The 13,889-nt window shown below is 50.9% G+C and overlaps 5 protein-coding genes across 5 annotated transcripts; 3 read left to right on the forward strand and 2 right to left on the reverse strand.

The window, feature by feature from the left end:
• Positions 1 to 256: 256 nt before the first annotated feature.
• Positions 257 to 3,439, forward strand: TrAFT101_003190 (uncharacterized protein; the record flags this gene model as incomplete). The annotated part of the gene is made up of 3 exons (XM_066126811.1): positions 257 to 411; positions 466 to 1,619; positions 1,665 to 3,439. 3 exons carry the CDS (start codon positions 257 to 259, stop codon positions 3,437 to 3,439), a joined length of 3,084 nt encoding a protein of 1,027 aa, XP_065982918.1.
• Positions 3,440 to 4,051: 612 nt separating this feature from the next.
• TrAFT101_003191 (uncharacterized protein) lies at positions 4,052 to 8,944 on the forward strand. Its single transcript, XM_024905044.2, has 2 exons — positions 4,052 to 4,368; positions 4,429 to 8,944. The coding sequence occupies exon 2, from the start codon at positions 5,401 to 5,403 to the stop codon at positions 8,575 to 8,577; it is 3,177 nt and encodes a 1,058-aa protein (XP_024764317.2). The 5' UTR covers positions 4,052 to 4,368; positions 4,429 to 5,400; the 3' UTR covers positions 8,578 to 8,944.
• Positions 8,424 to 9,679, reverse strand: TrAFT101_003192 (uncharacterized protein). Its single transcript, XM_024903509.2, has one exon. The coding sequence runs from the start codon at positions 9,572 to 9,574 to the stop codon at positions 8,819 to 8,821; it is 756 nt and encodes a 251-aa protein (XP_024764318.2). The 5' UTR covers positions 9,575 to 9,679; the 3' UTR covers positions 8,424 to 8,818.
• A 1,595-nt stretch (positions 9,680 to 11,274) lies between these two features.
• Positions 11,275 to 12,273, forward strand: TrAFT101_003193 (uncharacterized protein; the record flags this gene model as incomplete). The annotated part of the gene is made up of 2 exons (XM_024903510.1): positions 11,275 to 11,739; positions 11,815 to 12,273. The coding sequence occupies 2 exons, from the start codon at positions 11,275 to 11,277 to the stop codon at positions 12,271 to 12,273; spliced, it is 924 nt and encodes a 307-aa protein (XP_024764319.1).
• Positions 12,248 to 13,718, reverse strand: TrAFT101_003194 (uncharacterized protein). Its single transcript, XM_024899341.2, has 3 exons — positions 13,371 to 13,718; positions 13,129 to 13,295; positions 12,248 to 13,033 (listed from the first exon to the last, which is right to left on the reverse strand). Exons 1-3 carry the CDS (start codon positions 13,658 to 13,660, stop codon positions 12,369 to 12,371), a joined length of 1,122 nt encoding a protein of 373 aa, XP_024764320.2. The 5' UTR covers positions 13,661 to 13,718; the 3' UTR covers positions 12,248 to 12,368.
• Between the last annotated feature and the right edge of the window lie 171 nt (positions 13,719 to 13,889).

Below are 13,889 nucleotides of genomic sequence, written 5' to 3' on the forward strand. Positions count from 1 at the left end.
CAGCGGGCAGATTCTGAGACATAATTCCATCAACAGCACATCTGAGACTCATAACATTAATTCCACGGACACTAGTTATAATTTTCCGAGCGATACAAGACACTCAATTTTGTCAAATGCCTTTCAATTTATAGACTCTCCTACGATTGTTATAAAAGTGACCGTTAATCCTCACGATCTCCTAATGAATCCAGCCTCGGAACATCCTGAATGCAATTGACTGCATTCCCTACACTCATTAATAATTCGTTGCGACATGGCTGTTATCAGCAAGCTACTGCCTGTGGCAGCTGTCTTGCTAGGTTGCGTGAACAATGCTGCCGCTCTAGCTGTGCGTGAGCCTGTAGACAGGTTGGACACTTACTACCGTGTTGAGATTGGCCCTGGTTTCACAAAGACTACCTCGTCACTGTAAGTTTTCCAAGCATTGGATGATGCGTTTTCTCAATCTAACAGATTCGGTAGCACGGACCTGGCTAGTAAACATGGCTCGGCAGGTATTGGGAAGCGAGGGCAGGAAGACCACGGCCCCGACTGTGATTGCAAACTTCACACAGTATACATGACGCAGCGGGACTTTGACAAGGTCAATCGTAGCGAAGGAGCTATGGACCAGCCTGGCAATGGAAACTCCGTCGAGAGTGATAATGGACCTCGAGGAAAGACTGGTTATCAAGGTCCACGAGGATCTCGGTTTGCTAAGGCTGCTCCTTGGCCGTCAAACCAGAATAGCACCCAGGTAGTCCAGAATTCTGGTTATCAAGGCCAGAACAGCGCACCAACTTATCAGGGCCAGCAGAATAGCGCACAAAGTTATCAAAGCCAGAACAGCGCACCGACTTATCAAGGCCAGAATAACGCACCGACTTATCAAGGCCAGCAGAACAGCGCACCGACTTATCAAGGCCAGCAGAACAGCGCACAAAGTTATCAAGGCCAGCAGAACAGCGCACCGACTTACCAAGGCCAGCAGAACAGCGCACCGACTTATCAAGGCCAGCAGAACAGCGCACCGACTTATCAAGGCCAGAATAACGCACAAAGTTATCAAAGCCAGAATAACGCACAAAGTTATCAAAGCCAGAACAGCGCACCGACTTATCAAGGTCAGAATAACGCACAAAGCTACCAAGGGCATGATAGCGCACAAAGTTATCAAAGCCAGAACAGCGCACCGACTTATCAAGGTCAGAATAACGCACAGAGTTATCAAGGCCAGAGTAACGGACAAAGCTACCAAGGGCATGATAACGCACAAAGTTATCAAAGCCAGAACAACGCATCTGGTTATCAAGGCCAGAGTAACGCACAAAGCTACCAAGGGCATGATAACGCACAAAGTTATCAAAGCCAGAACAACGCATCTGGTTATCAAGGCCAGTATGGTGATAAAGGTCATCAAACCCAAAATGTCGCAGTAGGCCCAGCAGGCCCGGCAGGTCCAATCGGTCCACAAGGCCCAGCAGGCCCAGTAGGCCCTGGAGGTCCAATCGGTTTTAATGGCCCTCCTGGTCCACAAGGCCCGGAAGGTCCAATGGGTTTTACTGGTCCACAAGGCCCGGAAGGTCCAATGGGTTTTACTGGTCCACAAGGCCCGGAAGGTCCAATGGGTTTTACTGGTCCACCAGGGCCTCCGGGTCAGAATGGTACACCAGGTCCTGTAGGTCCACAAGGCCCGGCAGGTTTCAATGGCCCAATTGGCCCACCAGGGCCCCCGGGTCTGAATGGAGCACCGGGTCCGGCAGGTCCACCCGGACCGGCAGGTCCAATCGGTTTTAATGGCCCCGCTGGTCCACCAGGACCCCCGGGTCTGAATGGAGCACCGGGTCTGAATGGCGCACCGGGTCCTGTAGGTCCACCAGGCCCGGCAGGTCAGAATGGTCCACCAGGTCCAATCGGTTTCAATGGTACCAATGGTGCAGCAGGTCCACCAGGTCCACCAGGTCCGGTAGGTCCAGCAGGTCCAGCAGGTGTGAATGGCGCATCAGGCTCCGCAGGCCCGGCAGGTCCAGCAGGCCCGGCTGGTGCAGCAGGCCCGGCAGGTCCAGCGGGTGCAGTAGGTCCGGCTGGTGCAGCAGGCCCGGCAGGTCCAGCGGGTGCAGTAGGTCCGGCTGGTCCAGCAGGTCAGAATGGCGGCCCAGGCCCAGTCGGTCCAGTCGGTCCAGCAGGTCCGAACGGTGGCCCAGGCCCAGTCGGTCCAGCAGGTCCAGCAGGTCCAGCAGGTCAGAATGGCGGCCCAGGCCCAGTCGGTCCCGTCGGTCCTATTGGTCCTATTGGTCCCATTGGTCCCATTGGTCTCACAGGCGCAATTGGTCCAGTTGGTCCAGTCGGTCCCGCAGGTGTGAATGGTACTAATGGTACGGATGGCCCAGCCGGTCCTGTTGGCCCAGTTGGCCCAGTTGGTCCCGTCGGTCCCATTGGTCCCATTGGTCTCACAGGTGCAATTGGCCCAGTTGGCCCAGTCGGTCCTGTTGGTCCAGTCGGCGCAGTCGGTCCAATTGGTCCAGTCGGTCCAGTTGGTCCCATTGGCTTAACAGGTCCAGCAGGTGTAAATGGTACTGATGGCCTAGTTGGTCCAGTCGGTCCAGTTGGTCCTGTTGGTCCAGTTGGTCCAGTTGGTCCCATTGGTCCCATTGGCTTAACAGGTCCAGCTGGTGTAAATGGTACCGATGGCCTAATTGGTCCAATCGGTCCAATCGGTCCTATTGGTCCAGTTGGTCCAGTTGGTCCAGTCGGTCCCATTGGTCCCATTGGCTTAACAGGTCCAGCCGGTGTGGATGGTACAAATGGTACCGATGGTGCAGTCGGTCCTATTGGTCCAGTTGGTCCCATTGGTCCAGTTGGTCCCATTGGTCCCATTGGCTTAACAGGTCCAGCCGGTGTGGATGGTACAAATGGTACCGATGGCGCAGTAGGTCCTATTGGTCCAGTTGGTCCCATTGGTCCAGTTGGTCCCATTGGTCCCATTGGCTTAACAGGTCCAGCCGGTGTGGATGGTACAAATGGTACCGATGGCGCAGTAGGTCCTATTGGTCCTATTGGTCCTATCGGTCCTATCGGTCCTATTGGTCCTATTGGTCCAACAGGTCCAACAGGTCCAGCAGGTGCCAATGGTACTATCGCCGAGTATGACTACCTTGGCTGCCTTACGGCGGGCGGAACGAATGGCCTTACAGGCACCGTAACCACATTCGTCGAAGTAACATCAGTCAGTGACTGCGCCAGTGTTTGCGCCACGGGTCCTAACCCTTCTCTATTCTTTTCATTGGCAACAGTGGCTGGTGCATCTACTTGCACATGTGGAAATGCCCTCGATCCCACGACCACCGACGACATCCACAATCAGTGCAACCAGCTTTGCACATTCACTGAAAATGGCACCCCTGTCTATTGCGGTAATACCGCTGGCACGTTGGTGTCCGTCTTTGGTGCAATCTAGGTTCAGGTCGTTGTAATTGGTCGTCACCCTCTTAAACTAGAAGCTTAACATAGGATAAAACTCTTAAGCATAATATTCAAGTGTGAATTGGAGTCTATTGATAACTTATCATTTTTCGCCGCTGTGATATATCCTTGTATGTTGTAACTTCATGATGCGTGCCTCATCTAGGAGATCCACCTCAGAATAAATAGGACACTTCCCCTCTGTATCCAGTAGAAGCGTAAGTCCACATCAAGTGCACACACAGAATTGAAGAAGCATTATCTTTTTTGGAAGCAAAACTGCTACAGTCGTGTAGAGGGTCTGAATATAGATGACAAGCTTCGTAAAAGAGAGGCCCGGCATCATTACATGGGTAGATGAAAGCAGGAAGGTAATGTTCATGCTTTATATGCACATGTGCTGCTACAAAGGCGGAATTGTAATCATAATGTCAAAAGAACGATGGTTACTAGTAGTAGTACTCGACCTGTGTACTTAGGTACCTAGTATGGAAACGATCCACCCTGATGCAGAGTGGCCGGCAAAATATCGGCTAAAGTAGCTCAAGAGCGATGGTGCTCCTCACTTTACTGCCTACCTAGTACATATACCTAGCATTGTCATTACTGGCCACAGCTCAGCTTCATTCCTGGACCATTATCGGACATGAGTGCCTTGATTTGGAGATTTTGAATGGGCAGAGCCAAGATCTGTTCTGCTATGCACTGTTTTTGCTACTAGAACCCGCCCTTTGACTTTTTCTACCTTCTAACCACGGTCGTGAATGTTCGCCCCGACCCTGGCCATTTCTTGAAGACTCCGGGCGTAATGTCGAGCAAGGTGGCTCTGAAGGCCATCAACGAAGCCGTACGCCAACAAAAGTTTGATGAGGCTATCGAAAAGTCTCAAGAATTTTTGAAAAGGGAGCCCAAAAACCACCAGGGGTGCGGTAGTTCTTCTAACCAACAATCCCTTAGCCTCGCTCATTGCTAACTTCCTTTCAGGCATATTTTCTTGGCTTTTGCGTTGGATAAGAAGAATAAATATGATGAAGCTGAAGCTGTATACAAATCAGCCGCTTCACTGCGCCCTCAGGATGCGCAGGCTTGGCAGGGCCTGATTAAGCTGTACGAGAAGCAGTCGGCCAAGAAGCTGAGAGAATACCAAGATGCAGTGGTGCATCTGGCTCCAATCTTCCACCAGGCAGAAGAATTGTACAAGTGTCAGGAACTTGTTGACAAATACACTGATTTTGTACGAGTCCAAGGCGATCAGGTACAGTATGCCGATGCCCTGTGGATCAGGCTTCCCGAAAGCCCCCTCTACCCAATCCTAGAGGGCTATTTCCCCCATCCTGCCAAGACTTATGAAACCATTGCTCATATTATCGAAACTTTTGAGAAGAAGCGTATCAATACGCTCATTGGAGAACGGCGGACTAGGCTGGGCGCGAAATTGAGTGAAGTCACGCTGGAAGTGAAGCGGGAAATCTACAGTCAAAGCAAGTTGGAGCACATCTATCGACAACTCATCAACTGGACAACGGACGATGACCTGAGGCGGACTTATGAAGAAAAATTGCTTCAGTACTGCCACGACCGCATTGCTGTATTGCCTGCTGGGCCAGCCAAAGTTGAGGAGCAAGGGAAAGTTCTTGGATTGGCGAATGACATGGTCGTCATCAAGCACCCTTTCCGGCTTGCTTGGGATATTGCCATCAATTGGCAAGATAAGAAGGAGATTCGCGACTACGACATCGAAATTCTCAGGAGCTACTGCAACTTTTTCCCAGAAAGCGATTTGTACAAGATTATTACTGCATACTTAACCAGCGACTTTTCTCCTTTCGCAGCCCCCCAGCAGAGGAAGCGCAAACCCCCGCACCCGTCGAGGCAGAAACCTCTGAAGATAGCGACGAAGACGATGGCGGCGTGCCGACCTTTGTAGTCCCGTTAACGGAAGAAGACCGGCTACTAATGATGACTGATGGCATTGCGAGTTCTGAATCCCCCTTTGGTTATAAATTAGCGGGACAGTACTTTTTGCGATCTGGAGAATACGAGACTACCGTGGAATTGATGCGCAAGGCTATTCCGTTCCTTAATAAACAAAGGCACAAGATTGGACTGGCATATGAAAAAATGGAGGATGACTATTCCATCTGCCTAGCAACTGCCCTCATCTACTTCCAGTCTCCAAGACATCATCAAGAGGCCAAGAGCTTGTTTGATAAAATTTTGGAGCACGACAAGAGTTCAACTCCCGCCCTGATTGGCGTCGGACTCATATTTGAAGAGGAAGAAGAGTATGAAGAAGCCATCGACTTTCTTACTCGCGCACTGGCTCGAGATGGTTCAAATTTTCGTGTTAAGTCTGAAGCTGCTTGGGTCAAAGCTCTTAAGGGAGATTGGCAAACGGCTCGAGATGAGCTGCAGGAGTGCCTGGAACCCTTGGCAAAGCAAGGTAGTACGGCTAAAGAACTGTTGGCTGATACCCAATACCGAATCGGAATGTGCATTTGGAACATGGAGACCGATAAACAAGCTCGAAAGAGGAGAAAGGGCGATTGCGCTTATGCTTACTGGCTAAATGCTCTAAACAACAACTTGAACCACGCTCCAACGTATACTAGCCTGGGTATCTTTTACAGCGACTACGCTAAAGACAAGAAGCGGGCACGGCGATGTTTCCAAAAAGCCCTAGAGCTATCGTCATCAGAGGTAACGGCTGCTGAACGTTTGGCACGCTCCTTTGCGGATGATGGCGATTGGGATCGTGTGGAGTTGGTTGCTCAGCGAATCGTCGACTCTGGCAAGGTGAAGCCCCCACCAGGGTCAAAACGTAAGGGAATAAGCTGGCCATTTGCGGCGCTGGGTGTTGCAGAGCTGAACAAACAAGAATTCCACAAGTCAATTGTCTCGTTTCAGGCAGCCCTCAGAATCTCACCAAACGATTACCATTCATGGGTCGGTCTTGGTGAATCTTATCACAGCTCTGGCCGTTACATTGCAGCCACTAAAGCCATTCTCAATGCTAAGAAATTAGAAGAAGACTCGAAAGAAGATGTCTCCGGAGATACTTGGTTTACCAATTATATGCTTGCCAACATCAAGCGTGAATTGGGCGAGTTTGACGAATCTATTACACTTTATCGAGTTGTCCTAGAGACGCATGGTGATGAAGAAGGAGTGGTTCTTGCGCTTATGCAGACCATGGTGGATAATGCTGTTACCAGCGTGGATAAGGGCCTGTTTGGAAAAGCAGTTCATCTTGCTATAGATGTCATCAAGTTTGCCTCAGAGAAAAGTGGCAGCGTGTTGGAAACTTTCAATTTTTGGAAGAGCATCGCCGAGGCTTGCTCCATCTTTACTTCAGTCCATAGCCGAGTACTGGACTTTCCCCTTGATTCTATCAAGTCACTGTTAGGGTCGGTGCCCCAAGAGGCTTTTGACGTCCTGGCCATTGTTGATAGAGTTGGCACCGACATCATCTATAAAGAGGTCGCGACGAATGATCACTTTGGTCTTGAGCTTGCCATGTGCCTACATGCAGCTATTTTGAGCTACAAGCAGGCTATCCATGTATCCTTAAACGACATCCACGCACAAGCTGTGGCTTACTACAACCTTGGATGGGCTGAGTACCGTGCTCACACTTGCCTGCCGTCACATCTACGGAAAAAGGCAAATCAATACATCAGGGCTGCAGTTAGAGCATTCAAACGCTCGATTGAGCTAGAAGCCAGCAATGCGGACTTCTGGAACGCCTTGGGGGTGGTGACAAGTGATATCAACGCAGAAATATCCCAGCACGCTTTTGTCCGGAGCTTACATTTGAATGAGCGTAGTCCCGTGGCGTGGACAAACCTTGGAACTTTGGCGCTGCTATCAGGCGATGTCAAGCTTGCCAATGAAAATTTCACAAGAGCTCAGTCAAACGATCCGGATTATGCCCATGCATGGCTTGGTCAAGGATTTGTGGCCCTGTTGTGCGGTGAAGCCAAGGAAGCCATGGGACTTTTTACTCATGCCATGGAAATTTCAGACTCTTCGTCGCTGCCTACGCGCCGTCACTATTCATCCTCGCTGTTTGACCAAATATTGACAGCTCCGCCCAACCTGAACGTGGCATCGCTAATTCAACCCCTATTTGCTGTTAACCAAGTCCAAAGCTTACGTCCTGATGATTTGGTGTTTCTACATCTTGGCACCCTTTTGCAAGAGCGGACGGGTGAACACTCTCGCGCGGTCAAGACCCTTGAGAAGATATGCGCAAAGGTGGAAGTCGACTACGAAAAGACGGAGTCTGCGGATGATCTCGCAAGATTTACACTAGCTAGAATCGATCTTGCACGAGCATTTCTCGCCTCTGGACTCTATGAGCAGGCCGTTGACTGCGGTGAAATGGCACTGCAGCTGAGTGGCGAAGAGAACGAGAACGAGTTGACGAGTGAGCAGCGCAAGAAGGCCAGGCTGTCAGCGCATTTGACTGTTGGCCTGGCACAATACTGCCTAAAGAAGTATAACGAGGCAGAGAAGAGTTTCGAGTCAGCTTTGGAAGAGTCTGACAACAACCCTGATGCGACGTGCTTACTGGCTCAAGTACTATGGGCACAGGGCACCGAAGATGCAAAGGAAAAGGCTCGCGGCGCTCTTTTCGAAGTCATTGAATCGTATCCTAACCATATACAAAGCGTCCTGCTCCTCGGGGTCATTGCACTACTAGACCAAGACGAGACAAGCTTAGAAGCCGTAGTAGAAGAGCTTCAAGGCCTTCGAACGAATGACAAGGTCACCGCCACAGAGCAATCGCGCATTGGCGAAGTATTGCAAGCGGTGGCCTCCCTCGGAGAAGGCAAGACAGTCCAAGACATGATTTCGCAGGTCCAGACAGACATCATCCTCTACCCCTATCTCCCGCATGGCTGGTCTTGTCTTGCTGAGGCGGCAGGCGAAGATGGTGATTATGCCGCTCAGGTATCACTAAAGGTTGCTACAAGGGGCATTCCGCCGCGTGGTAAGCTGGAAGCGCATGGCTTGGCAAAGGCACATTCATGTACGGGCAGGGTGGCAGATGCGCAGAGAGCGGCGTTTTTGGCGCCGTGGGAGATGTCTGGATGGAATGCATTGCAAGCTGGTGTTGAGGGTATGTGATGGCAGTGATGGAAAGAGCACGGATTGTTATGAGCATTATGTCGGGGCTTGTGAAGATACAACTGTTGACAGCTATATAAACATAAAGGGGAAAGGCATTTGTACGGCACTATGATATGTATGTACTTACCGTATTGAATTTTTTTATATTTCATCCAAGAAATATAGGTAAAAAGTAACAAAATAGAAAGGAGGGGGTATCATAAAACAATTTGGCATCCAGACCCAATGTTGGTCCTCATCATGGCCGGTCAGCTCCCACGCTCTCCTTCAGCCTCGCCAGCCTGCCCTCCATCCACGTCTCGTGCCAGGCGTCAACCTTGCCTCCCAACAGCGTGCAAGTCTCCGGCGTTAGAAGCACCGTCCCCCTCGCCACGAAAGCCCCAGTCTTGAGCAAGATCTTCTCCCCAATATGTGTCTTTCCAATTCCAATGCCGTTTATACGTTTCAATTCCACGGCAAAGACTCGTTTGCCCTGTCTATCCTGCAGCACCAGTCGATGCACGGCGTTTGCTCCCCCAGTAGTAGCCGGAGCAGAGGGAGCAGCTGCTGGCCGAGACGACGCCTGATTCTGGGCCGCAGAAGATCCATCCGCATCTGTCTCGCCGTCTTCGGGGGGAACCACCCTGATGACTTGTCTCCCGCGCGTACGCTCCCCGCGCTCAATGGCCTCGAGCTCTTCGACCTGCTCCCAGCGACTGAGACTCAGGTTTTCAATGTCGATGACTTGAGTGTGGATATTCTGCGCGAGCTTCGCCTCTTTTACGGCTGCGGCGTCGATGTTTGTCGGGAAAACGGGTGCTGACGGGTCGATGATGGCGCTGCTGGAGGTGTTTGTCAGGTCGGATGCGAGAAGGCGCGCTTTGGCGGTTGCGAGGAGAGATGGGATTGGAGGGGGGGGCGAGCGGGTGGTTGTGAGGGTCGTGAGGAACGATTGGGAGGGGGGAGGGAGAGATTGAGCGAGGATGGCGCGTCGGAGCTGGGGGACGAGGTCCATTTGAGCGAGCCTTTTTATGCTGCTTCGCCTCTTTGTGTATGGATGGGACGGAGCTGAGGTTTTGAAGCTTTGTGAAATTTCGTAGCGGGCATGCAATGACGTATGGATGGCTGAGTACCTATCGATTAGCGGGTGGCCAGGCCAGGCCAGGCCCCTGGAATTGCCGATCTTTGTAGGCGCTAGAAGCGCTGGCGTTGGGCGCTTTCTCTACATACATGGACTCCTATTCAGCAAGTGAAGTGGTCTTTGTGCAAATGTAGGTCTGCTATGGCATGGATTCATAAAATTAAGTAGATTTTTTCCTGGAATATGTCTAAGAAAAAGTTACCAAACCCTTGCTACAAGTAGCAGCTACTGTCCATATATTGAATTAAAAAAAAATGTTTCATCTCATGTTATACCATCTCGAAACAGCCCACCAATAAAGGAGAAGCTCTTGTATTCCAGAGCAGCGAGGTGTATCTCTCACCAATCCCATCTTGTGTCATCGCATGAGCGCCGTTTTCCCATTATCAAACCACCAATGCAGTTCACGGCTCAGGTAAGTTTGGCTTATTGAAGTGATCTTGGTGAAGTAATGATGCGTCAGTCAAGAATCAAATCAAGATACGCCCAGTCGGTATAGGTACATTTTGAAAATGACCAAGGCGCGAATGTGTGCTGCCTCTTGATTAATATCATGAATAAGCGTATAAATATGTCTAATATGCACTACATCAATGTCAGACGAGAAACACAACCAGTGGATTTCGAATTCTTACCAACTTGGAAGTGGCGTCCTTCCGGCTGCATCTTGTGCTAATCCATGGCTTCTTTAATAACAGAAGACGCTATAATATGTCTTGTCGATATGCCTAGGAATTGGAGGTGATGAAAGGTTCAAGATATTTCAGTCTATATATGCCAGTTGGTCAGTCTTTTATAGTAGGCTGGCCCTCGGGTGTGCGCATCTCATATATGCATGCCCGCCACTTCTCTCAGATGATCTTAGGGTATTCACCCTACGTGATACAAAGACCAATCCAAGTGGTAGTGAATACGTGAGGACGATAGAACTAAATGAAAAGAATCAGCAGTTGGGACATTTACAATGGTGGGCTGTTTACGTCAAGCCGCGTAACAGCCTATTGGCTTGCTACTGTGCAGTTACATCGGCGTACTTTTATAACTAGCAGGAGACAGATAGTATAAATACACAGATAGACAATATACATAATACACCGGACCCAAGAAGGATTTTCACACCAAGGCAGTGGTAGTACCTAGTAGTTATAATGACAAGACCTGGTAATTATAGATGTAGTTATATCGGTAGATGCGTAAAGGCAGTAGATGTAGGTAATGAAGACAAATACGTCCGCAGCTATAGAGAGACATGAAAAATAAGCACATTTAATTCTTGCCCCATCAGCACATTGATTCATCCATCATAACACATAGAAGCTATTTATGGCGTTTGGAGATATTTATTAGTGATGCTGCCCGTGCCAGACAGTCCCGCTTATTCTGTCTGCGAACGCTTTAAGCCACTGTAACTACAGTACAGTATAGCACCCAGCCAGCACCCTAGGCCCAGTTTAGCTTCGCTAGCCAGGTCCCTGCGAGGCTGTGTTGTCACCTCCCTCAGGCCCTCAGCCTCATCTCGCATCTCTTGCTCTCCCACACTCTCCCCAGCATCACCACCAGCTTCAGCCTTCACAATGTCCACCATTGCCTCTTCCCGCAATCCTCCCGCCCCCCTGCGCCGCACCCCCTCCGGCACTCCCACGTCGTCCGCCCGCCCCTCGTCCGACATCTCCCGGTCCACCGTGACCTCTCCTGTCCTCGGTGCATCTCAGCCTGCCACCGGCGCCAAGCGCTCCAGCAACCGGGCTGCCCTCCGCGAATACTACAACCTCCGTGCAGCAGCTGCGTCTGGCTCTTCTCCTACAACTCCGCGCATCATCGAGGCGTCTGATTCGGAGGTCCCTGCAAGCGAGATCGACGCGCCAGACTTCAACTTAGACGAGTACCTCCACAGGGTCGTCGCAGAGAGCAGCCTGCAGGACCTGTTGAAGCTATACACCAGAGTGCTGGGCGAAGTCAGGGCGTTGGATGCAGAGAAGAAAGCACTTGTATACGACAACTACAGCAAACTCATCACTGCAACGGAGACAATTCGAAAAGTACGTACTGCACGATGTGGCATGAGCTTGTAAGAATTACAGCAGCTAATCAATTCGCCTTCCTTTGGTATCTAGATGCGAGCTAGCATGGATCCCCTGAATCCCATGGCCACAACACTCGACCCAGCCATCGCACACATCTACAGCCAAGCCTCAGCAATACAAGAATCAATGCGGAAATCGGTGCCGTCCCCCGATTCAGACGAGGGCAAGGCCCGGGAAGCACAGCAGCAACGCCAAAGGACGAGACAGTTGGCCATTGAAGTGCTTGCAACCCCGGAGCGGCTACAAGCACTGGTGAAGGAGGGCAAGTTTGAAGAGGCGAGACGACAGTGGGAGATGCCAAGGAAATTACTAGAAGCTTGGAAGCAGAAGGGAGTTGGCGGAGATGACGTACAGGCATGCATTAACGAGGGCGATGCAGCCATTGCCTTGACGCGAACGAAGTCTCCAGCGCCGGAAGGGAGGGCACCAAATGATGGGCGGCGATATGGCCCATTGCACTCTAACACGCCACCTGCCATGAAGCAATGATTGCCCGGTCGTTTTTAAATCTATGCAACGAACCCAGTCTATCTGACGCTGTATATCGAAATCCCCTATACCACAACCACCAGGGGGGAGTGGTCTTAATCCTCTTCCAAGGTACTCACATCCAGTATCCTAAATGGATCCGAGTCAAACTCGCTCAATAATACCTCTGCCTCCGGCTCAACTTCTTTCAGAAGTGCCTCCAAGCTCGGTTTCAACACCTCTCGAAGGTAGCCCCTCTCTGAGTTGCTGTGGAACACCTGGATCAGGGTTTTACCCTGTTGAATGGCCCTGAGAGCAGAATGATGACTCGTCTCACCCATGACGAGCAAATCTACGTCTGCCGACTTGAGGACGTCATATCCGCTTCCAGCACAGACACCAAAACTACGCACGGTAGTGGATTTGATGTCGGCGCCAACGGGAGAAGCAACCATGATGTGCTTCAGCCCTCCTAGCTTGAGGGCTACTCTCTTGATAATTTCGGCCAGAGACACACCGCCGTTCTCAAATCGCCCTATGCTACCATATCCGGCCGGAGAATGGGTTTCAGGGGCCGTGGCGCAGGGAATAGCGACGGAGCGAGTGCTCTTGTGAGGGCCCGAAACAATATCGGCGAGCCATGTGTTAAGGCCCTTTGGTGCGGCGTCCACAGCGGTATGTGGACAGTAGACTGCGATACCAGCTTTCACGAGCTGTAATAAGGTAGCTTGCTGAGGGTCGTTGTTTGTAATAGACTTGAGGCCGGAGAAGATGAAGGGGTCTGGATATAGACGGCGTGCGGAGAGCGTATTAGCATGAGTGATGGATATATATCGAAGAACCTGATGAGACAGGAGAATAAGAGAATAATCATACGGTAACTGACAATGACGCTGACGCCCTGACCAATGGCATCAACAGCGACCTGGAAAGTGAGATCGTTTGTCACCATAACCGTCGGCTGGCGCTTCTTTGTGTCGTCAGAGTTGTCGATCAGCAATCCAACATTGTCCCATTTTCGATCGGCAAGCTCCTCCGGATAACTGCGGTCTCAATTGTCAGAGGAACCACTCTCAATAACAAGCTAAGAGATGGCGATGACGCTCGTGTCAACGTACAGCGTCCTCATGGCGTCTACGACCTGCTGTGTAAACTTGGACGGCTCAGCCTGCCATGCGCCCCATGCGCCAACGCCGTCGGAGTAATCAGTCATGATGTTGTTATCGAAGTTCTTGCTCGTGGTGGAAATGGTTCGCCGCGATGGAGGACTGGTCGAAGAGACGATGACGCTGGAGTGTCGCCGAGGGACTGCGATTGAGAGAGAAGCAAGCTGCGACGATGCTAAGCGGGGAGACGCTGTTCGGAGTGCTGGCGATAAACTGTTGCGAAGGAGTCTCGCCAGTACCATGGCAAGTCTTGCGATAATAGGATATGTCGAAGAAGAAGAATAAGAAGAGAAGAGGACGATAAGAGGATTGATGCACGCAAATATCCAGACAAGTCAGGCTATTGGCCGAAATCAGCCCCTCCACCTCCAAAGAAGCTCAGCTAAGCTTCTTCCTCCCCCACCACGAGACGGAAGCCCAGCAAATCAGAGCTCCAATAATGATTTCATACCGTTCCAAAGCAGCCAAAAT

This window comes from Trichoderma asperellum, chromosome 2 (genome assembly GCF_020647865.1).
Source record: "Trichoderma asperellum chromosome 2, complete sequence".
NCBI classification, from domain to species: Eukaryota; Fungi; Ascomycota; class Sordariomycetes; order Hypocreales; family Hypocreaceae; genus Trichoderma; species Trichoderma asperellum.